At 42.7% G+C, this 25,335-nt stretch overlaps 3 protein-coding genes across 7 annotated transcripts in view; 1 reads left to right on the top strand and 2 right to left on the bottom strand.

Annotated features, from left to right (window-relative positions):
* The window catches only part of LOC119175036 (MFS-type transporter SLC18B1-like), a 30,972-nt gene extending 29,248 nt beyond the window's left edge, over positions 1-1,724 (bottom strand). For both annotated transcript variants that reach the window (XM_075894820.1, XM_075894821.1), the window contains exon 1: positions 1,583-1,724. The gene's annotated coding sequence lies outside the window, so the exon portion shown is untranslated. The remainder of the gene's footprint in view (positions 1-1,582) is intronic.
* Positions 1-25,335, top strand: part of LOC119174023 (uncharacterized) — a 95,308-nt gene that overhangs the window by 16,705 nt on the left and 53,268 nt on the right. The window lies entirely within an intron of this gene.
* Positions 8,267-25,335, bottom strand: part of LOC119175035 (MFS-type transporter SLC18B1) — a 37,284-nt gene continuing 20,215 nt past the window's right edge. For 2 of the 3 annotated variants that reach the window (XM_075894826.1, XM_037426209.2), the window contains 8 exons: positions 24,026-24,128; positions 22,414-22,571; positions 21,454-21,552; positions 20,574-20,662; positions 12,023-12,118; positions 11,854-11,928; positions 10,003-10,096; positions 8,267-8,426 (listed from right to left, as the gene is read on the bottom strand). In XM_075894826.1, coding sequence (XP_075750941.1) covers positions 8,322-8,426; positions 10,003-10,096; positions 11,854-11,928; positions 12,023-12,118; positions 20,574-20,662; positions 21,454-21,552; positions 22,414-22,571; positions 24,026-24,128 — 819 coding nt within the window. In that variant the 3' untranslated portion in view covers positions 8,267-8,321. The remainder of the gene's footprint in view (positions 8,427-10,002; positions 10,097-11,853; positions 11,929-12,022; positions 12,119-20,573; positions 20,663-21,453; positions 21,553-22,413; positions 22,572-24,025; positions 24,129-25,335) is intronic. The other variant, XR_005110234.2, reaches the window with a different exon arrangement.

Below are 25,335 nucleotides of genomic sequence, written 5' to 3'. Positions count from 1 at the left end.
GGCCTTCATGTCGACAATTCTCGACGAAATCCTAAAAACTTGTGGCACTGTTCATAAGACCACATCCGCTTACCACCCGCAGACAAATGGGCTGACAGAGTGATTCCACCGGACTCTAATTGACATGATATTCATGTATATAGGACCGAACCACAATAACTGGGACAAAATCTTGTCGTTTGTAACATTTGCACACAACACCGCTGTTCAACGAACCACCGGGTATTCACTTTTCTGCCTCGTCTATGGTCCTGCGCCGACATTCACCATTGACGCCTCTTTCTTCATTTTAATGACAAAAACGTCGACGACTACGCCAGAACACTTCGTCTCCAGGCTCACTGAGGCACTGCAATGTGCTCAACTCAACACGGATGCCAGTCAACAAGACCGCAAGCAACGCTATGACAGCTTTCGTTGAGACGTCACCTTCCGTCCTGGAGATGAAGTACTACTTTGGACGCCTGTTCGCACACCCGGATTGTGTGAAAAGTTTCAGTCACGCTTTCTAGGACCTTACGTTGTTTGTGAACGAACATCTCCTGTCAATTACCTTGTCACTCTCGTCGAGGGTTCCTCGGATCGTCGTTACCGTGCCTCCGAGATAGTCTACGTTTCACGTCTTAAACCCTTTGTTCGCCGTACCTTTCCCGCCTAAGTCTCGGCCGGGCCGGCCGCTCAAGTGCGCGGGGAAAATAAGAGTGAGCATTATTTGTGCGTCCCATCTTTTCATCTGTACATACTCATCATCACCAGTCAAGTTTAGGTTGTGGGGCACATACTCGAGTCAATAAAGGAGAGTCTTGAGTGTACTCGACGCCATCTTACAATATGTACGCTACGCTTGCCTTCTGGTGCTAGCTTCCGAAAGAATTTAATGGGCTCTGTTCTACAGTGGGTCGAACGTGCGCAACTTAAATTACATCTCCTGTGTCAATAGGTTGTTTAGGATATTCTTGTACTTTCATATAGCATCAGTGACAGTTTTTTACAAATAATATAACTAGTGAAATACACAGAGCCATGATAAGGAACTTTATCATATTATACCTGAAGACAGAGCCTGTAGGTCAGACAAAGCGTAATCATCAAGCCACATAACCACAAAAACAATTTACCTAGTGACACGAAAGACGACAAGAAATATAGTTGAGTCATACAAAACAGTCGTCCAGGCACCACCGGGTATATGTTGCAAATAATGCCACACGTAATGTCCAGTAACACAAAAACTGTAAAATTTAGAGAAAATCCATTCAAATTGTATGGGCAGGCAAGAATCTTGCACATAAAGCGCAATAGAACGGAACATGGTGGAGTCAAAGTAGAGAAAGAGAAATTTGGGCCACCTCGTTTGATTGTAATCTAGAATTTGACGAAACCTCGCCTGGTCTGGATGTAATTACGTAGTAGAAAAAAAGGTACTGAACGCCGACCTTTTTGGTCGGTGTTCAATATTCTGTTTCTACCAAAGGTGGGATGTTGAAACCCCGCAATGCTGTTATGTCCACACAGTTTTGACAGACAGGCCAAGCAAGCATCACCAGTGAGAAAAAGCGTTAACAACAGTCGTCGGATTTACCTGTCACGGTGCGTTGAATTGTGGTTCGGAACTTTGCAAGAAATGTTTCGGCCAGTAGAGAGCCGCTTTTCGGAGGGCAACCATCAATGAGCTGCTGTCCTGCAATGCTATCGAGCAAGAAGCGAAAACCAGACGAATGGGAATCCACGTCTCTCTGTCATTCGTTGCAGCGATGAACGATAGTTTTAAAGCTAGAGAAGGGGAGGGTAAAGCAGGAAAGGGAAGTGGGATGCTTTGTTCAAGACGATAGGCGCTTACAATGCAAGGCTATCATGTCGACATAAGAGGGTTATTCGTTGGAATGACTGTCAGACAGTGTTTCGAAAGTAGCTGTATGAAAGCTCTCGGGCACGCCGTCAAACTGATACCTGAGATAACTGCTCAGAAAACTGACGTCGAAGAGTGTGAGAGGAACTGGGTAGGTTCTTTACGCGTAAGGTAACGCAGTGGAAAGCGGAAAGGAAGGCTAGAAGAATTCGTCGTGGAGGAACGCGCTGATTTTTACTGCACCGCAGTCGCAAAAAGCTCGAAATAAGGTGATTCGATATCGGCGTGTGGTATGTAGTGCCTAGCCATTGCCGTTCGTTCTCCGGCAGTCTCTCAGCTAAAATAGTGAAGAACGCCACTAAACAAGTAACTGCGTGGCGTTAGCCACTGAGCTATCAAGAAGCACCTCATTCATCGTTGAAACGGCAAGCTATTTGTATCTACCACTTACTGCCTGCGATACCTATCTCAAGGGAACTATGGTGTTTTCAGCATTACCAGCAAGTATGTGCAATGAGCGTGCGCCGCCAGATCGTCACGACGCGACGACACGCACACATACGTTCATCTCCCACGCGTACCTTGCCTCGCGGAGGGTGTGGGGGTAGGGTAGGGTAGACGCTCACGCTCGCGCGTGCTTATCTCGCGGTGGGGAGAATCATACGCCTTGGGCTTTCACGGGAACGTTTCTCTTGTAGTTAACCAGGCGCACAAAGGCCACTTCACTAGATGCACAGTCTCCGTTTGCGAAAATAGCGCGCATTTCAGACACAGCGTAGTAACAAGTGACACACTTATTCGCGTTCATATGTGCCTGTGAGTTCGTTCCATACTTTTTTTGCGCGTGAGTAACGTGGGGCACACTTCCATCTACTTGTCATTCTTCGTGTGACATTCTAATTTGTTGCTATCACATTCATTGCTTCGCCTTTGCTTCAAACGGTTACTTTTATAATATTACGAGGCAACAAGATTGATGTGCAGTTCAGCCGAATAATTTTTACTTGAAAAGAAAAAGAGAAGAAAAACCTCTTGTGACTTTTTCATGTCATCTCGTCAGCAATGCCTGTGATACAATTTGTAAACGGTTCGCGCGACATTTTACTTTCTAAATATGGATGTAATAAAAAAAGTAATTCAAGCTGTGTAAAGTATGCTGGGTGGTCATGGCGACTTATAATTAAATGTTCAATTTCATACATACGCAATGCGTTGCAGTGTAACAATTCTGTGATTTTCACACTGAAGTGATTTCTCCCTTCTGCTCACTTTTCCACGCAGCTTTTGCCAAGGGTTTCTGTGCGCACCCTAAAGCGACAGAGCCATTCATTGCATTCTTGCATGTGATTTCCAAAAAGACAGACAGGCGCTTCAGTTTGGCACTCATAATAACGACTTGTGCGGTTGAAGGTTAAGGCTGTCGCTGTTGGCGTGGCCTTGGTTTCAGCTGGTTACAAAAATATTGTCACAGGGTAGTGAAGTTGACGAAGAAAGAGGTGGTTTGTCCAAAACAAAACTCTTTATATGACTGAACGTGTGGCCGGTAAACGAAAATACAGATTACAGCGATACACACTGACACCGATAGCATTGAACAGCGTCTCGACCGTCAATAAACTGAGAAGCGGTGATGCGGCCCGTCATTAAGACATGTACCGTCGATTGTTCCAGCGTTATGGCTACCAGCCACGTATGTTCCAGAACCACATGTAATGTTTGTGTTGTGAACGTATTCACATTGAAAGTTTCTAAGATATCTCGATGGTTCCGAGTCCATCGGCGTGGTTTGTGCAATGCAGCATTCAAAAGTGCATTGGGGCGACAACAAAACTGGGCAAAGGAGTGTGGCGATATGTAGGCAGCCAATAGAAATCAAAGCCAACAGGAAGCAATTATTTGTCACGTAAGCGCCGTTGTTACCATGAGACCAAGATCACTGCATTAGCTTTGGCGCCATGCCGGAGGCGGAGCTGATTTTGGAGGCCATTGTAAAACTGTGCTACAAATGTTCGGTTAAACTTGTTGCAAGAACCAGCATGACTCAGAAGCCACCGAATTGTGTCAATGAGCATTTTAATAAAACTGAAATGCACTCTGCAGATAATTTCCTGAAACTGAAATGTGTTGGGTCCTACAACACAAATCGTTTTCACAGCTTAAAAGTTGGTTTACCTGACGTTCGTTCAAGGAGTGTTTTGCTACATGGCCTTGCCTTCTGTGAGTTGAAAGTTTCTCCTTTTACCACTGCCCGCCAGTGATTCGCTCCACCAAGCACTCTGCACACACTTGATCTAGTTCACACAGTACTTGTCGCAAATAGCAGTGTTTTGAAATACGTATGGAATGGTTTTCGCTACTTAATATGCACTGAACGTTTTGCCTCATCATCATTATTTAGAAGTGAATTTCACGATATGCAGAGAGGTTTGTTTTATGCTATTGATATAATAATTGTTGGTGGTTTAACATCCGAAAACCACCAAATGATTATGAAACGCCGTAATCGAGTGCTCAGAAAATTTCGACCACCTTAACGTGCACCTAAATGTAAGCTCACGCCTCAAGTCTCAAGCACTTTCGCCATAAAAAATGCGGCCACCGCGGCCTGAAATCGATTGTTGTGAGCCATTATCTAGATATCTAATGGCCGACTTCTCAAATGACGCAAAACTGTGCGAGTATCAACACAGAAGGATGAATGATTAATTCGGCAGGCAATGAGATAACATACAGTTGCCTCAAACTTCAACTGTAGCACTTAGTTTCACATAGTAACCATGATATACTGCATTTAGGTCAGTTGTTGCTGTTCACTGAATCTTTTGCAATCTGTGCCATTGTGAAATAAATTTCCGCACTTTCAAACTAGAGAAACAACAAAAAGCTTGACGACGTTCCATGTGCTTCCACAAAGAGGTTTGAAACTTTGAAACTTTATTTGTTATCAGCATTCGTGGTGCGTAGGGCCATGGCCAAAAAGCCTCTTATGGGCTTGACTGAGACCATGTTTCTTACAAATGGGCGAATAGACAATATTTTTGTTGCAACATTTTTACTGCATGGTCAGTGAATGCAGCTTCAGCGGAACCAGGCTTGTGATAAGCAGAGTATATTCGCATTTGTTGAAGGGTTAAAAAGTTCGCGTCAAATTGTATGAATTTTTTTAACCTGTATGTCTAAACCTTGTGAATTATGTTGTGCATGATAATGTTTCATTTTTATTCGCTCAGCTTATTTATGCTGGTGTTACCAACTGTATATTTGTTCCAATGTAACCTCAACCCCCCACCCCCCACAGTTTACGGCAATCCACCTATATGTAATTCACCGCAAGGACCTTTAGGGTATGTAAATAAAAAATATAAAGCATCTGCCAGTGATAAGGCTCTTTTTATGCAGATGATATAAGCTTTATCTGCTTATGCTTTATATACTCTGCTTATCACGCACCCAATTCCACTGAAGCTGCATTTCAGCATATTGCAGAGTGATAAAGTACGCGCCTGAGTACAAAGTGTTGCTTCAGGCGGAGCACGTGTATAAGGCCACAGTAGCTATTACGTTTGGTGAGTTTCCCTGCAATAACCCTTGTCTTGAAATGCGTGCGTCGGTGAATTTTTTGTAATTGGTATGTTTCCTCGTTAAATAAATGATGTTCAGTTGCGAGTACGCGTTTGTCCAGTTGTGCTTTCTTTTTCGCCTTCGACTGTAGTTCACTTACATCAGGTATACCCGCAGAATTCAGCCTTAATCGCTCTGCTAAAACTGGAGAATTAAAAGCGCATCGGGCCTGAACAAAAACAAGTGAGGCCTGCACCTCTTCCTAAATGTACTCAGTGTAGTCTTTAGCGTCGAGCATATTACTGCAGAGGATATGTAAGGTGAGGGAAGACTTTTTTTTGTACAAGGGAAATCAATTTCAAAATTTCGAAATCATCTGATGGGGAATTTTTTTATCTTTCAGGAAACATATCACACGTTGGCGCTCGCGCTTTTGAAAATATTTTCTGTCTTTTTTCTTTTTCTTTGACATGCTGACACAAAATGTGCATGTACCCGTACATAACCTCTACATTTTTTTGGAAACAACTCTGTTTAAGGTCGTGTATTTTCATCTCCCGAACTGTGGGGCACAACCAAAGTTCTCGCATGTATTTTTAGTGTAATTTACATAATTTGAATCATTTAGGTATGAAATTCCGCAATCCCCAGGTTTCTCTCTTTTGCACTTAAACATTCGTAGTCTCAAATGTAACTATGATGAAAGTCATTATGATGAAAGTCGGCAATCCACAACAGGCACTTATTTAAACGGAGGGGTACATCTATACGTTAAATACAGCATCAATTACAAAGTATGACGGGACCTATGTTTTACAACAGAATGGTGTGAATTACTTTTCATAGAAATTCCTCATATTTCCACATCAATTAGTTGTGTACCGCATAAAACCAAAATTACGCTTCTGGGTGTAATATACAGATTCCCACAAAACCGGAAGGAAGGGAAGATTTCCTTCAAGCGCTACAATTGTTTTTAGAAGAACACGTAACCAATGAGACGAACATTTTTATCATTGGTGACCTCAACATTGATCTATCTATCTATCTATCTATCTATCTATCTATCTATCTATCTATCTATCTATCTATCTATCTATCTATCTATCTATCTATCTATCTATCTATCTATCTATCTATCTATCTATCTATCTATCTATCTATCTATCTATCTATCTATCTATCTATCTATCTATCTATCTATCTATCTATCTATCTATCTATCTATCTATCTATCTGTCTATCTGTCTGTCTGTCTGTCTGTCTGTCTGTCTGTCTGTCTGTCTGTCTGTCTGTCTGTCTGTCTGTCTGTCTGTCTGTCTGTCTGTCTATCTATCTATCTATCTATCTATCTATCTATCTATCTATCTATCTATCTATCTATCTATCTATCTATCTATCTATCTATCTATCTATCTATCTATCTATCTATCTATCTATCTATCTATCTATCTATCTATCTATCTATCTATCTATAGCGACATCAAAAGAGTTCTTGTGGCTGAAACCCAAAGCCGAAGCCCCGAAAGTAAGTGTATTGTATAAGTGTATAGATAGATAGATAGATAGATAGATAGATAGATAGATAGATAGATAGATAGATAGATAGATAGATAGATAGATAGATACCAAAGGTGATTACAGATACGCAAAGAAATGCTTCGCATTTATTAAAAGATATAGAACTTCTCTGCTGCCACTGGTCCACTGAGTGGTGACTGGCGGGATTAAATAGATGATATTGTTGTTTGGGCAATATGCTCTAGCCGTTTGCGGTGGTATCCCGAGAACCAGGTGCCCATATCATCGGCGTATATTGACATTCGGAGGGGTGCGCGTAAATAGCAAAGTGCATTTGCAACAGAAGCCGTAGCAACGGATAGCAGAGAAGAGAGAACGCATCCCAGGGGCACACCGTAAGAAAGGCGCCTCGCTCCGCTACGGTTGTCACTGAGGCGAATACGAATAGCGTGGTCACTGAGCAGGGCGCTTATGAAGCGCCGAGTACTGCTGGTAATTTTCATTGATTGTATTTGGGTGATAATAGATGTCTGGTAAACCTAGTTATGTATGTGCCTCGTCGATGGTCCGCGAAAACAGCAAAGACTGAGAGGACTCCTTTCCTATGATTTGAAGGTGGCTTACGGGGTCTAACATACTAGCTTTAGTACACCCTTGCTGTCTAAAGCCAGTCTTTTACAGTGAAAACTTTTTTAGTCCTGCAACACAAACCGACTTCTATTCTTTTCTTCTTAAATGTCGTTGGACAGAATGTGCATAATTAGGACAAGTCAGCAGCAATCCTTCCTGGGTTTCAACATGGGCCTCACGCACGCAACTGTCCATATATCACCGGGATATAGAAACCATCGTGAGAGCACAACTCAACAGGACACATGAGATGGAACAGACAGGCGCACACTTCCAACCTTGGCTGCTAGTGGCTGCTTTAGCAGTGTGTGCCTGTTTTCGTCTGTTCCCTCTCATGTGTCCTGTTTAGTGGCGCTCTCACGATGGTTTTTATGTCAAAACACCAACTGGCCCTACAGTCAACTCTTTTAAATCATCCGGATATTCCACGTGTCCCATACGGCGTTCAAATGTAGTCTGAGTCTGAGAATTCTGGTTGTCGTGGCTCTAGGTGGTTGAAGAGCATCTGATTGCTTACAAAATCGGCGCATATGGCACAATGTCGTTGCAGGAATTCGATTTCTGAAATCTTAAAAAAAAGGACAGTTATCAGCAAATAGTTATGAGTTGGTATGACATTCTATCGAGCTTGGCCATGCTGAAATATAGAATTCACTGGTGGATAACTTGCACGTAGGTTGTGTTTCTGTATTAGAGTATCATGTCTACAAAAAATGAATATATATTTATTATTGACACCAAATGACAACTGCTGGCACATTCATGACTTCCGAGAAAAAATGAATCGATCCCGCGATGCTACATTGGCTCTCCTCGTTCGTTGAGTGTACATCAAATAAATCCAGTGAAGAAGCGTTATGGGTGTCTGGAAAAGAAGCAGTAAAGAAATATTATGGAGAAATCTCATTCCTTTGAATGCCCGTTTTTTAAATTGTACAGTATGAATAACTTTTATACAATCCGGGGCGGTTTTCCTATGCATATTATGCGAAAATCTTTCACTTTAGGGAATTTTAGAATAATTGTCATTTCAGTTGAACGAACATAATCTGCTTGCCCGCGGGCTCACTTTTCAGATCAAGTGCATGAAGTTCTTCGCTTCGCAGCACTGCCGGAACCTATGTGAGCTACCCCCAGTCACACTGGTGGTGGTTCAACATCGCTTGGACATGCAGAGCCGCAGACGCAAAGTGGAAGATGAAAACGAGTCACGTGCGCTTTTCTACCTGCGCAGAACAGTCATACTTGTCTATTGTTTAAGGTGTTCATTCGTGACCGAAATAAGGAGAGCGCGACGGAGAATTTTAATGGCTGAGAAAGCTACAAATGCTGTGTCTCTAGCCGGGGCTGTAGGATATATGAGATATTTGTGAGACTTCGCGGTCACAGCAGGAAGCTGACCCAAACACAGTGCGCATAAATGTTCTCTCTGCACAGATTTGTCCCTTCTTGCGCTCTAAAGACACCGTGTAAAAGGAAATATAAAGAATTTTTTTCAAAGTAAGTTAAATTTTACACTGTTGACTTCAGATATGCTGCACCTAATGCTGTTTTGTATTCGAGGAAACTTTCAGGTAAAGAAACTACCTCTTTTGGTCCCCTTGAGCTTCGCTCAAGTGAAAGTTCTTGGTTTCATGTGCCACCTATACTTTCAAAAAAAGACGTGAAATTCACGAGTTCAAGCAGTTGTTTTTCCTACTTTAACCCTGATGTATATATATTTTGAAAGCAGCTAGGGCAGTAGTGATGCCAGAAGTCGAGGAGTTATTCTTTTCTAGTCCTTCATTTCACTGAAGTCACTCACCAACGTATTACGATCTACAGTGGACATATAATAGGCTCATGGTAAGCATGAATTATAAACGTATCACTATGCAATCTAATAATAATTTATGTTAGCAATGTGAGAAAGACGGTAATAATCCCTCGAAAAATGTCAAAGTCTTGAGTATCCCCAGCATAACTGCTATACAAACTGTTTTCTGCAAGAATGAACACTGCGAGATATGGGGTTGCATAGCAGACATAATTTTTCATCGGTTGTTGCAATTATCAAAGGCGATTATTTTTCGCAGTATATGCGGCAATGTAATACAAGCCTTTCAAACCTATAGCAAAGTTATGGTGGGCTAGTTTGGGCCTCTTAAAACGCATATTTTTATTTCTTTGTGGAACGTTTACGATTTCCGCGATACAATTTCACCGTAATTTTGTTGTTATAAAGTTATCCCGTCGTTAGGGTGCTAGTCTACATACAATTCAGCTGACACTATACGATGTCCAAGAAACTGCACATACGTACGTTGGCCGTTACAGCCCCTCCCTCAATTAGTTTTCAACAGTGGCGGCACATTTTCGCCATATCGAACGATACTTGGCGCTGAAGTTTAGACGGTGTTGTACTGGCGGGTAGATTTCGCACGTTGAATTTCATTGCTCACCCAGAATAACAGGATGCCAAAGAGGAACATAGATCCCGGTCTGTAGCTGAACTTTTCTACGAGAAGCCCTGCTATTGGAGGGGTCGTAATGGCACTGGAAAAACAAAGACAAGTCAGTAGTTGTTCAGCCAGAACTGTAGGCAACCACAGTTAGCTATAGAGCTTGTTGTTATGGTTATCTTGGAATAAAAACTACCAACAAACTTCAAGGTTGATGCCGTACGTCCCGTCTTGTATACTTTTTTCTTTTTCGTGTTTTTAGCGCAGCCATAATTTATGTTCTATATATGCTCTGGTTGGTGTTTTACACAACACTCGAAATAGTAATCACTGGATGCGTAATATACTAATTAAAAATTACCGGTTTTAGAAACACTATAGTAGTAACCAGTAACGAAATCCCTGGTAACACCTGTCATGTTGTGTCATGTGTGCTAAGCGAAATCATCAGGTTTGTTACATTTAGAACATACTGATTTTGTGAGTCTCTTTAGAAAAATTTTAAAACACACTAGAGAAATTTTTGTTTGCCGTCAGACCAAATAGACTTTAATGAGCAAATATTTTGAAGCATTTCACATCCTATGAAACGCCTGGCTTTAACTTTCGTATCAATTGTGAAACTATGTGCTCGTCTTAGCGACTGTCTGTGAGTTGCTTGCAACCGGCTGGGCAGGCGTATACAACGTAGATCACTGAATACAGCTTGGCTGGTAATCAGTCCCCATATAAATGTTGCGGTCCTATAAAATTTGTTATTAAATGCGAAGCATTTCTTAGCGAACTTCTGTGACTTTGAGCGTATCTATCTACCTCTCTATCTAGCATGCCGCCTCTCACTATTAATTTTCCTGGCTGTATCTATAATGGTATCGATACCAAAATTGGTGTGAGATATAACGTGACTGTATGAAGAGTATAAATGAGTAGTCATAACATCTGGACATGTATGTCATGAATAAAATGATATACATTTTATACTCTTCCTGCTTTTGCGGTGATTTCGTTCACATAACATATTGCAAAACTAGTATGGTATGACATGACTGCATTGCAAACACAAGTGACAGACACTAACGAGGAAATCATGACATGCATGTCATGTAAGTCATTACTACACGCCATGCTCATGGATGGTGCGCTTGCGCTCGTTTCGCTAGCTTCACATATACCAAACTTGGTATTAGAGGACGTGAGTAGATGACGAAACTATGTGATTGGTGCAAACATGATAATCAGGAGATGCGTGCCATGTAAGAACATGACTGCGTGCCACGCTCATGATGCGCTCGAGGCCGTTACGCTAGCTTCACATGTACGAAATCCGGTATTACGTGACGCGAACGGACGACGAAGGTAAATGACAATTCTAAGCATGGTAATCATGGCATGCGTGTGATGTAAAACATTACATGCTACGCTCATAGTGCGCTCACGGCTGTTTAGCTAGTTCCACATATACCAAATTTGGCATCACGTGACGTGAACAGACGATGAAGGCAAATGACACGTCCAAACATGATAATCATGGCATGCTTATCATGCAAAACATGTCTACATGCTACACTCGCAGCTGTTTCGCTAGCTCCACATACATCAAAATCTGGTATTGTGTAACGTGAATAGACGTCGGAGGTATATGATATGCTCGAACATGGTAATCGTAACATGGAAGTCCTGTATGGCATAATTTACGTCAGCCTTGTAACGTTATGCTGATTTTAAAGAGACATATCAACCTTCATCATTCGTTCTTCGCATATCATTGATTCTCACTGTATCCGGGATCACCCATTTTTTTCCGTTTTATTAATGACAATTCAGGTAACACGTATAAAGCGCTATACTCACCCAATAACCAAGAATGTCACTACAACAGTTGACACGAATCCAGTAGTACGTATGTCATCTGGGTACCCTCGCTTACTGTAAAGTTACAAAGAAAGGCGGTGGTAGGTTAATAAATACTTTTTTTCAACTATTCAATCATTTTGTAGCAGCGCTGTGAAATGATACCTACGCTGTATGGCTGAGCGCCAACGAAAAGCTGCAGATGAACTGAGCAGCCATACCAACACCCGTGAACGTCTGGGAGACGTAGACCATCCAGAGCTGCCTTAAATAAAGACAAGAAAGATTATTTATCATAATAAGCTTCTTTCCTTCTTTCTTTAATAGCGTCAGAATAACTTTACAGTCAAAGTGATCATGAGATTCTGGCATTATAGTAATCAGCGCTGTGAATTTGGTTTCGTCATGTTTAGAACAGGCAAAATTCTTTTGTTAAAAGAGATAGTGAAGAAAATAATGGGAAAAACTGACAAAATTTCGTAACTCTACTAGGAAGATGCAAATATTTTGATAAACACACTTAATTTCCCATATTTTTTAACAGTTGCCTGCACGTATTAATGGATTATCAGCGCGCGACGCCCCCACACGAGTGGGAGCCGTGACGTCATATTCGGCGAGGCGCAGGCAGAGTGCACGAGTTTCCGTTCTTCTCTTCATTTTCTCCACTTCTCCTTTCATCTCCCTCTCCCGCTTTCACAAAAGCGCTGGTGCTTGCCTCAGCCAGAAGCACTGCTCGCAACTGGTGCAATTCATACCGGTTCTGGGAACCAGATAGGGCGGGGGATGAGAGAGTGGAGACTGGAGAGACGCAAGCAACGGCTGGCATTGTTGATTTGCATGTTTCGGTTGGGTTTGACGTCATCAAACGTGACCTTCTGTAGTTCACGGCAGGGCCACTGGACGGGGCAGTTTGTAAAAAACGCGTCGGTCCGGACTGTCACGGTGGATGGACGTGTTTTTTGAGCGCTCCCGATCGACTGCGCAGATAAGTGGTTTTGCATGTTTTGAGCTTGTCTTTATAATTATAAGGCAGCAGTTAAAATCTTTGGAACACCTATTACATTATACGGCTTTTTCGGGGGTCAGTCACCAGGTATTTATTAGTTCGTGCGCGTGTGTGTGTTTGATTTTTTGTTTTCTTCTCTTGCCACCCCGTGGGGGACGTGCACGTACGTTGAACACGCAAATTTTTGTAGTAGAGCTTAGACTTTCTCTTCTGCTTAGGGCAGGGCTCGAGTTTTCAAATTATTGAGTGAGACAACTCATAGGGACAATTAGTGTCAGAAGGACATGGTTGAAAAGACTGTAAAGTGTTCAGGATGCGGGGTGGGTTTGAAAATGAACCCAAGTGTAGAAGCGGATGGAGAAGAGGCTGACGCGAAGTGTAGGCAATGTGAGGTCAAGGAAAAAATAGAGAAAACGATGGTTGCCCAGAGTGAACTGCTGATGAGAATCCCCGAGCTGGAGACTGCGTTGGCGACAAAGCAAGAGAAAACGAGTTCAACGGGAGAAATGCTGAAGTCCGCCGAGGAAGCACTAGCGAAGCTGAACAAAGGAGCGGCTTACGGAAAGAACAGTAGGGAACCGGCAACCAGAATGGCGGAGAAGAAAGAGCAAGCAAGTTTGGAAAAAAACAGGTTCAGCTGGTTCAATTGTCCCAAGGCCCAGCTTCAGCGAAGTAGTGGTGTGGCTCGGAGGGGACAAAGCAGCCGGCGTCACAGGTGCAAGTAACCGCCAGGTGTAGGATGCTCCAGCTGAAAAGTCACAGCATGTGACATTTGCCGGGGACTCGAATTTAAATCGGTGCACAGAAGCAATCAAAGCGAGGGTAAGAGGTGACAAGAGGGTTGTAGTAGGGGCGTTCCCAGAACGCAAGCTGGAAGCAGTCATGAGGCAAGCGAGCGCAAAACTCAAAACTACAGCTGAAAGATGAAACCTCGTGAAAATTTCAGGTGGTTTAAACGATGTCTCAAATGGATATACAGCAGGACTAGCAACCACACTGGCGAAAGGGGTCGATAAAATGCGTGCCACTTTTCCTCACGTACAGGTAGTGGTACGCACGATACCAGAGGTACCGGTGCGTGACAGCAACCTGCAAAGAGCGGTTGTCAACGCAAACCAAGAAATATGGCAGATGAGTCGAGAGAAAGGTTTTGAGGTGGTGGAAATTAACAGAGAGGTGCATAGGTGGGGCGGTTTTCAACGAGACAGAATTCACTTCGATGATCGGCTAGGTCATGAGGTGGTTTGGCGACTTGCAGGACGTGCAGTAGCTTTTTTGGAGGGCACGCAGGCTCTTCGGGGAGCAGGATAGCTAGTAACGAGGAAAACAACCAGGGAGACTCTTTGATGGTGGTATGGACAGATACGATTCCAAAGTGGCACCAGTATCTAAGATAGGTAGAGTCCGGGGCAGAAATAGACATAGCCACGAGCGCCGAGCCAATTCAGACATAGGGTTTATTAACATGCATGGTGGCAGGAACAGGCTGAAGTGGAAAGAGATAGAAGAACAGCTAAGGGAGGATAGGCCGATGGTATACAATTTTGTAGAAACACATCTTAGGGACATGGAACAACCTCCTAACAATCCGGACTACGCGTGGGAATATTGTAATAGAACAGAAGGCAGCAGAAAAGGGGGTGGTATTGGGGCATTCATTCATAAAAGTACGGACTGGCAAAGGGTCAAGCAGGAGTGCAAGGAACATTTATGGCTAAAAGGGAAAGTGGCAGGGCAAACGACACTCCTTGGTTTGTGTACTTGTGGACGGGAGCAAAGGTCAGAGAGGAAAACCAGGCAATGGTAGAGTGTATATTAAAGGAAATTGAGGAGTTAGGAGGAGAGTGCGAGATAATCATACTAGGAGATACGAATGCGCACATAGAAGATATAGATGGGTATACCGACCCGACAAGCAAAATGATCATGTATATGTGTGAAAGGCATGATTTGATCATTTGCAACAGTACCAAGAAGTGGGAAGGGCAAATAACATGGGAGGTAGGAAGGCTCCAGTCGACGATAGATTACGCACTGATGTCACATAGGATGTATGATAAGCTCAAGGAAGGCACATAGATGAAGGTGGCTCCAGAAGTCTGGGTAGTGATCACAAACGTATCAAGCTAAGTTTTGGAAGAGCAGTGAAAGTGGGAAGGAGACAAGATCAGCAAATACAGGAATATTTTTATTCAGAAAGGCAAATAGAAATAGCTACTAAACAAATTGAGAAAGTAATCACTGAGGATAATAAAACAGTGTGAACATACACGAATCTATTCAGACGGTTTGAGCTAGGGCTTGATAAGGCACGTGACAAGTCACCCTGGAAAAGAAGACACAAACCCAAAAGTTGGTGGGATGGGAAAGTTAAGAGAGCCAGACATGCTAAGCAGTGGGGTGAACCGAAAGATGATGTTGAAAGAAAATGGGAAATCTTTCTAAGCTGTAGAAGGAATGCATCCCCTCTGGAGAATGAAAAGGTAAGAAGAAATAGAGCTCAGGGGCTGGCAGAAGTACATAAAAAAGATATAAAGGCAGCTGCAAAATTTTGGAACCATCTAAACTCCCTAAGAAAGGAGTCGAGCCTAGAGCAGAGGTTTATAACTACCGCTCAAGGTGCTAGGCTAGAAGGGGACGCAGCTATTGAATATATAAGAACAAGGGTGACAGAAAAGTTTGAACAAAGAAGTGCTTTATGCACCACAATAGACAAGCATGAATCAAGTGGCGCAATGGCTCCATTTTCACAACCAGAGTGGGAAAGGGCTGAGAAAAGGGTTCCTAGTGGTACATCAACAGGCCAAGATGGCATTCCAATTATGCTGATAAAGACATTAGGTCCGAATTCTAAGCAGGCTTTGAGAGAGGCAGTGAGCAAAATAATAATCGATGGTGAAGTCCTCGATGGATGGAAACTTAGCAAGATGAGCATGATTTATAAAAGAAAGGGGGACAAAGCTGACATAAACAACTACCGTCCTATAACAGCGATACAGTGGTCTACAGGCTGGTGATGCAGATTACAAAGGAAAGACTGCAGGCATGGATAGAGGATGAGGGGGTGCTGGGGTAACTACAGAATGGGTTTTGGAAACATAGGAGGTTGGAAGACAATCTGTTCTCACTGACACAGTGCATCAAAATAGGAGAAAATGAACACAGGCCCCTGTGGCTAGCATTTTTAATATCAAGGGAGAGTACGATAGCGTGGTTCAAGAGTAATTGTGGGAAATACAGGACACACTAGGCGTGGAAGATGGAGTCACTAATATTAAAGGATAGCTATAAAGGTAACTAGGTAGTTATAAAGTGGGAAAAACAGGTACCCAAGCCTGCAGAGGTAAAATGGGGGCTTAGGCAGGGGTGTCCTATGTCACCCTTATTATCCATAATGTACCTACAAGGATTAGAGGCCAAATTGGAGGGAAGTGGACTGGACTTCAACGTCTCTTTCGTCAAACAAGGAAAACTCATTGAACAGGAACTACCAGCGTTGATGTACGTAGATGATATAGTGCTAATAGCCGGCAACAAGGAAGATTTGCAGAGATTGATGGACATCTGCGGTAATGAGGGAGATAGGTTAGATTTCAGATTCAGTAAGGAAAAATCAGCAGTCATGATTTTTAATGACAATGAAGGTAGTGAGCTTTTAATACAAGAGGTCACGCTAGAGATAACAGAATAATACAAATATCTGGGTGTATGGATAAGCAATGGGGCCGAGTACCTAAGGGAACACGAAATATACCTGACGACTACAGGTAACAGAAATGCAGCGGTGATGAAAAACAAGGCACTGCGGAATTACAATAGGTATGAGTTTGTGAGAGGAATATGAAAAGGGGTCATGGTTTCTGGTCTGACGTTCGGGAATGTGGTCTTGTGCACGAGATCAGAAGTTCAAGCAAGATTAGAAATTAAGCAATGTGGAATAGGTAGGCTTGCCTTAGGAGCTCATGGGAATACACCAAATCAGGGAGTGCAAAATGATATGGGATGGACATCATTTGAGAGCAGGGAAGCTAGCAGCAAGATAAAATTTGAGAAGCAATTGAGAGAAATGGGGGGGGGGGGCATTGGGCTAGGAAGGTATTCAGATACTTGTACATGAAGAATGTCGATACAAAATGAAGGAAGCGAACCAGGAAATCGACTGGTAAATACTTAAAAAAGAGCAGGTGGCCGAACCAAAAAGAACTATCGTTTAAGAAGAAAGTGAAGAAAACGGAGACTGACATGTGGAGAATTGGCATGATTAAGAAGTGTGCACTAGAGATCTATCGAACTTTTAAGCAGGAAATTTCCAAGGAAAGGATCTATGATAATACTCGTGGTAGTTCTCTACTGTTTGAGGCCAGGACGGGAGTATTGCGAAGCAAGACGTATCGGGCCACATACGAAGGGGTAGACACGGTATGCAGTGCGTGTGGAGAGGAGGAGGAAACTGCCGAACACTTGATAATGTTCCGTAAAGGTCTTCACCTTATAGTTCAGGATGGTGGCGCAGAGTTTTTGAAAGCACTGGGGTTTAGAGACAGAGAGGGCAAAATAGGCTTTAAGCGGCTAGAACTAACTAGAAGAAGGTTATCTGATTGGTGGCTAAAGTGAAGGCACGAGTGAAAATAAACCCTTCAGTGCAAAGTACCAGTCAACTAAACTATTTAAAAGGACAAAAAGATGAAACTAGTGGTTAGTTCAATAAGTATTGCAGCTAGCTGGTGCTAGTCGCCGCCCGATCTAAAGGGTACAGCCACATCCATCCATCCATTCATCCAGCGTCTGAAAAACGCGCACGACGGCACATACACGGTGTGTAGTGAGTGTGGAGAGGAGAAGAAAACGGCTGAGCATTTGATAATGTTCTGTAAAGGGCTCCACCCTTTAGTCCAAGATAATGACGCAAAATTTTTTAGAGCATTGGTGTTTAGGGATAGTGAAGGCAAAATAGACTTCAAACGGGTAGAAATAATCAGGAGCGGGCAATTGATTGGTGGCTACAATCAAGGCGTGAGTGAAATTCAATCCTTGAACACATAATGATAATACTTAACTTTATGGCTAGGTGGCCTGAGCCACCGCCCGATATAAAGGCACAGCCGGATCCATCCATCCATCCAGTGTTACATTCATTATTTTCCTATAGTTTCTGCCTGAAATGAAGGTTATCTCTATCGATTTCAGGACCCAATCATTCAGTTTGGTTGAAAATCACGATGGTGCAAATTCGGTCCAGAATTCATTTAATAATCTTCCCCCAGTAAAGATCGAAGGATAAAAATCGAGGCAGCTTCGCACTAGTGCTGACAAGCCTGAAGCAAGTGTGGAGGCTTTGTCGTTTCTTTGTTCATGTTTTTCTTCCCCCTTTCTTTCCTTCTGTGTCTTTTTACACGAAAGTGTTTTATGCCGTGGTCGGCCATGGCTCCGCTGATGTATTTTTGTCACGGGAGTGACGTGGAAGAATATTTACTATTACAGAAAGAAAACCAGGAAGCTAGCATCTGTAGCGCAGATTCGAACCAGCAACCTCTAGTCTTCCAACGTGTGGCGCTAATCATTACGCCAGAAAGCGTACGTTGTCTGGCGGGCTATCAGAAAGCCATTTATACACACCATGCACCGTTTGGCAGTCCTCAGAGCTTTGAAAGTTTAACTGCTTTTTTTTTTATCAGTAACGAGATGGCAAGGCGGGCTTGCTTGCGTTCACCGTGCTCTAGAGGGCCGTCGCCTCCACGAAGCATGGTCTCTGCTGCGCGCGCGCTTATCAGGCTCGTAATTGGGGGGAGGGTGAAAGGGGATTCGGCGGCTGGCACGGCCGCGTTTATGACAGGTGACACATGACGCAGGAATAATTGTGACAGTTGTTCGCGCTTGTCTTGTTGTATACGTGTTTGTGCGCTCATTTCGTGCCTGTTTCTTTCTGCTTGGACGGCGCGCTTCAAGTGTCCATGAGTGACAGTGGTTAGCCTGCGCTTGTCCTGTGTATTCTAATTTCGTACATGCTTTCTGCTTGAGGTGTGCGCTGCAAGTTTCGAGCTGCTTGCCGTTCCTAACGTGACTTAGCGATTTCCTGGAACAATGCACAATAAGTGCTCAATTACCTCGGTAGAGAGACGTTCTACTTTCGTGCTATACCGATCCTTATGTAGGGGGATCAGCCACTTTTTTATTTATATTTATTTATTCTTCTCACTTTATTTCTATTTCTCGCTTGTTCATCTTTGTTCCCACTTGTTCTTTTCGCTTTATCTGGCCTTTGTTTCCTTTTTATCTCTATTTTTATTCGGGGTTTCGCTTGCGCTACGCCAAGCAGACTAGTTGCTTTTTTTTCTGATGATGATAAGTGAGCGCAGGCTCGCGACATTGAGAAGTCTTCTTCTTCGTGTTCTTCGAGTGCCTTGATGATGATCACTTACGCTCATCAGGAAAAAAAGAACTAGTGCGCTTAGCGTAACGCAAACAAAAACACATACAAAGTATATCAAAAAGGGAAAGTACGCACGAAATTTGAAAAAAAAAAGGGAAAATAGGATAAAAATAGGAGCTATAGGTAGAAATACATGAAGAAAAGTAAAGTAAAAAGAAATAAAAAAATGAAAAAAGGCGATAAATAAAAACATTGAAAGAAAGAAAGACTTAAAAGAGAGAATGAAAGAAAGAGATAATTAACCGAAGATAAACAAAGAGGGCTGCCCAGCTCCGCACTTCCTTCACTCTTGGCACCACTAGTGCGAAGCTGTCCTTTTTTGTTTTTTGACTTATTTGTCACTTCTGACAAGGAATTTGGCGAATCATGCAATCTGTATCGTTTGCTGGCAGGCCACTTGATCATACATTGTCTAGAATTATGAAAACGCACAGACGTGCAAAAATGGCAAAGAATAGACGGGACAGAGTGCAGTTACCTGGTTTGTTGAATCTAAGAGCTTTGTCGATGAAGGTCAGGTGGAGGTATTTTGAAACTTGGCAATATATATTGTAAATTTTATGCATATGCACACAGTCAGTCATAATGGATGTCACAAAGCAATAATCAGTGGACTGTTCATATGCGAGCAATGCGTTCGATAGTGGAGATTTGTGTGGGTACTGTGTTGGTCGCTTCTCTATCACATTCGATAGGAAGTTGCTTTCACGATAGCATATGGGACGTTAAACGGTGGGACAAACAGTGTTGCGTGTAGTGTTTGGAGTACGGACGAAAGTATCGAACACGTGCTGTGCCACTGTCCTCGTTTTACCTCGGAAAGACGAGTACTTTGCAACACACTGTAGTGACAGGATGATTGGCTGCGTGATTTCTGATGCAGCATCATCCACATCTCTCGACGGCCCACAGGGCAGTGAAGGCCCTCTTGTGCTTTTTGAGAACGACGGGCTTGTGTGAACGCCTCTGACATGCGGTGAAGTTCCGCACGCAGCATCACATTCACTGCCTATCTCTTTTATCTCCTCTTCCCTCTTTCTTACTTTTCTATTCCCCTTTCCGTAATCCCTCCGTGTACTGTATCCAACCGAACATCTTTCTAGATAACCTCTTCTCCGGTTTCTTTCCTTCCTGGAGCTTTGTTCCATCTCTTTCGTTGTTGTTGTTGTTGTTGTTGTCGTCGTCGTCGTCGTCGTCGTTGTTGTTGTTGTTGTTGTTGTTGTTGTTGTTGTTGTGCGTTTATGCGGTGTCGTACTTATGAACGATGTGAAATTTACTTACGGGTCTTGTTGAACAAATGGTGCTGGGCCAAGTATCAGGTAGGCGAAAGCCGTCATCAGTTGACCGGTAAAAGCGAAAAATGCTGCCATCTATGTGAACATGAAAACAAAACAGAAGCACTTCTTTAGTGCACATATTACTATAGTAATTGTCATTTTAATGCACGCAATGAGCAACGCACAATATAAACTGCTTACTAATGCTGAGGTGTTCGAGGGGCAATGCTTCTGCCTTCTTATTATTCTTACCGGTGTCATTACCATGACGTATGCTCACTGAATGCCTACCCCGCTTTTGGATTAACTTTCAAAGGTAATGGAGATGCGTCGTTAAAATGCAATAAATAATAATAAATAATTTTTGTTGTTTAACGTCTTGAAACTACCCTATGGTTATGGCAGACGCTGTACTAGAGGGCTTCGGAAATTTCGACCACCTGGGGTTTTATAACGTACACCTAAATCTAACCAGACGGGCCTCAAATATTTTCTCCTCCATCATAAATGCGGCCACCGTGGCCGGAATTTCTAGCTTGGAAACCTGTCAAGTTCACAATTATGTAAGTGCTGGTAAGACATTGTAGAAACAAATATTTGAAGCGATAACTCTGTTAAGTTGAAACGCATTACCTGTACACGTTCCCTTGTCTGTTCGCATTATTATTGTCTCTAACAAAGAAAAACAAGCCCTTATGTTCCCACATTTTCCAACCTTTACACTTTTTGCTTTCGGTTTAATTCGAGAAAGAACATAGTGTCGTACACAGTTTCCGTTCAAAGCGTATGATTTATCTACCGTGATGTGATGCGCTTCTCTCGCTCTAAAATATTCGCTGCGGGACCAATAAGTTGTGGATGTTTTTTTTTGAATATATCTTTACCTTGACGTAACAAAACAGTCCTGCAAATGCCGCTCCCACGGTGTAACTTGCAAACTGTACCATGTACAGTACTCCAAGTCGCGTGCTGCTGAGGCTGAACTGCAAGAATATCACCACAAGAACAAAAGTTAGAACAATACAGCCGCTTGCTGAGTACACATAATGGTCTGACATGTTTGTCTTTTGAAGTTTTATTAATGTTCTTGTGGAGATGCAAAGTTACTGTGTCTCTGCATATTTTTATTTTATTTTTTTATTTACATTTCACCTACATTGGCGTAAGGCATTACGTAGGGCATATCTTGGATAAGACACCATATTTCAGTACTCCTGGTGCATTCATGCTTCTAATATCACTGGTGTCTATTTTGAGTCACATGCCTTTGCGTAGTCTATGAAAGCATTTAGAGGGGTCTGTTGTACTCAGTTGTACAGGACCGAGTTGATTGGCGGAACATGGGAGAGGCCTTTGTCCTGCAGTGAACATGGTCAGGCTGATGATGATGATGATGTACTCTGCTGAATTTAAGAATTTTAAAATGTTTAGTGCATACGCGTTATGCGAAATAGGCCCGCCCGTGGTTTACATTGAAAAGAAGCAGTAACAAAAAACTGTAAAATAGTGTCGAGCGATAAAAAATATTGTCATAAGTTAAGGTTTTTATTGCGAAGAAGTAGTGCTTGTAGTGCAGTCAAAGAAGTCTTTTGAGTTGAAGCTTTAAAAAAAATTTTAAGTTTTGTTTAATAATAAACTGGTAGCATGTCTTAAGACTTTAGTAATCAAATAACGCAGAATTTCTAAATGAGAGAATTGTAATGCCTGACATTGTAATCTTTGAACTGAAGTAGGGTGAGTGCTGCATCTTCCTAGCAGTAATGTACAGTAATGTATAGTGCATTGAAAAAGCCGGACCACTGTAGTACTTTGAATGGTAATTCTACGTGTGGGTAGGTACACACCTGTCTCAAGTATGGTTCCAGGGTGGGTTCATTAAAGCCCATGATGACCCAAGAAAGCATCAGTGTTACCATGTTGACCATGAAAAGTGGGTCCCAAAGCAGTCGATAAAGCTTTTTCTCCGAACCTTGGGCCGGCATTAAGGCCCCTTCCGGTGGCGCTGAGGAGGGTGTGCAAAATGAAATCAACAACATGGCACACATTCGTCTCATCAAGCAGGGCCTAGCAGATAAACACATGGTTAGACGCTTTCGTAATTGTACATCTAGCTTTCTTGCAATGCAGCTTGCCCAGCTAACGGCAGCTGGTCACCTTTGCAAACAGCGCTTTCAAGTGCAGACTGCTTGTGCTATAACGCTGAAAATAAATGCTCAGCCTCACTACGTGCAGCAAGTGCAGCTATAGATAGGACCCCAACTGTACTCCAAGAACGAAAACGTGCAGCGCTGGGCAGCGCGTTCAGGAAATATAAAAAAATATCAACAGAAAACTTTACAAGTCAGCAGGGAAAAGGGATCCTCGTCATAACGAGTGATCGCCTTCGAAATATATATACAAATGAAATCTCTAGAGTCAGACCTAATAGCGTATATATGTACTCATGACACGATGGTTGTATTGTTTCTGGTATATATGTCTACGCATTCTTGCGTGGGAACCTTGAAATCATAGGCACTTCTTTTTTCATCAGTTGGTTTTGATATTGTTAGAATCACATTTTTTGGATGCATGGCGGGAAATTGGCCACGATAGTTTTGTAACGCTAGTGTGAGTTTGTAATACGCTACCATGAAGCTGTCCTTTTCACCCACGTTCATGTTTTTTTACGTCTTGATTACCACAGTTCAATTACATGCCGTGATTGACGCTTTGTTTATGCTTCACTGACGAATTCATTCTCTTGTGAGTAATAACGTTGGGTTTAACCAAAGGACACTGTACTACATTATTTCATGACGATGAAGGATTAACTAACGGCGAAGTTTAAGTTATTTATTGGGTGAATTTGCATAAAGTAAAAGCAAGTAACAGTTGCAGTACGAACAAAGTGTGGAAGATGGTCGCTGGTCGTCATAATGTGATCGTTTGTGAAGCAAGCCGGCTTTTATGAATGTGTGATCAAAATGTCCAGAGTTAACGCAAATGGCTGTGTCGGTTCCAGAATAAATCCATCTACTTGTACCATGCGCGGAATCTCTTCAGGAAAGCCTGAATTAATCATAAAGATCCCAAACATGTCAAAGAGACGTGCGCTGGCTGGTGATTACACATGTAACAAGTTTCAGGAGTGAGACCCGCTCACGCGCAAATGAAGAAGTATGTAATACACAGCACCATTCCTTGATACATTTGTATTTATTTATGGTGACTGCAGGCACGACTTCAGTGCAGTGGTAATGAACGCATCTATGTATCACGCTGACTCAAAATGTTGTTGCTAGTTACATTATAGAATATGAAACGATCTTATATTTAAGCAGCACTTGCGTGTTGCTCCATGACAGCACTGCAGATGCAGAAATAAATACGCGCTTACAGAAGACGGTTACTATCACATAGCTGATGGTTTAATGGTCACAATAAGTGTGGCATGCAGACCAGAATACTACCTGCCTTCGGGTTGTGTGTTCGGTACTTTCTTGTGCTTGATAATCCAAGGAATCGACAGTATGATTATGGTACCCAGGACAAAGAACGGCAGAGGATATTCCCACAACTGCGACAGAAAAAAAAAAGTTCTAGTGTGCTCATTAGAATTCAAGATTATTTCAAGGGCAGCGTTAAGCAGTCTGCGACTGAAAGCAGAATGCGACCACTTCTCACGATTTCTGAACGCAAATATGCTATCATGTAACGCATCCATTAACATTTTTTTTTCAAATGAGTTCTTTGTAAACTCTGAACGAGGCGGAAGGGTTAAGAAATAGAGAAAAAGACAACCATCCGTTCGTAGCACGAAGCAACAAATAAATCCATACGGATTTCTAAAAAAAACTCTTAGTTGCAGAGAGAGAGAGAGAGAGAGAGAGAGAGAGAGAAATAAATAAAAGGAAGAGACAGGGAGGTTAACCTAGACGAACTGGTTTGCTACCCTGTACGGGGGTGGGGAAAAGGGTCGGAAAGAGGATAGATATAGAGAGATATAAAATAAATTAGAAAAAAAACCACATGCGCACACATTCAGGGAGTTCCGATCACAGTCGTTTGGACAGGCTGGTTAAACGCAAGAAGTGCAGGAGCGCCTTCACAGCCTTCTTCTGCGACATAAAGTCCTGTCGGCAGCGCAGGATTCTTTCTTCCGAAAGAGGCTGGTTGTCCAGTTCATCTAGTGCCTTGCAGAGTGACTGTCTCTGCGAGCAGTATTGTGGACATTCACACAGAATGTGCCAAGTCGTTTCATCACTGCCACAATGGTCGCATGCAGCAGTGTCAGCCATTCCTATGCGGAACGCGTACGCATTGATAAATGCGACGCCCAACCATAATCTGCACAGCATAGTAGCGTCTCGTCGGCGTAATTCCGGAGGAATTCGAAGACTGAGAGTTGGGTCTAAAGTACCTAACCGTGCATGGATGAAATGTGACTCGTTCCATTGTGACGTGGTGCGCTTGCGAGCAAGCATGCGGAGTTTCCGTGCAGCGTCAGTTCTGGAAAGCGGAATTGATATTTCATCGCTTTCAGTATGGGCAGAACGGGCAGCTCGATCGGCCCGTTCATTGCAAATTATTCCACAATGCCTTGGAAGCCATTGAAAGGCTATTTTATGACCTTTCTCAATGAATTGTTGAGTCTCTTCCGCAGTCTCAAATACCAGCTGTTCATATGGGCCGTAGCGTAAAGGTGATAGAAGGGATTGCAGTGCCGCCTTTGAGTCACTGAACATTGTCCATTTTTGTGGCTGTTGATCGCTGATGAATTGCAA

The sequence above is a fragment of the Rhipicephalus microplus genome, chromosome 5 (genome assembly GCF_043290135.1).
Source record: "Rhipicephalus microplus isolate Deutch F79 chromosome 5, USDA_Rmic, whole genome shotgun sequence".
Taxonomy (NCBI): Eukaryota; Metazoa; Arthropoda; class Arachnida; order Ixodida; family Ixodidae; genus Rhipicephalus; species Rhipicephalus microplus.
This window is presented reverse-complemented; position numbering and strand designations above follow the sequence as displayed.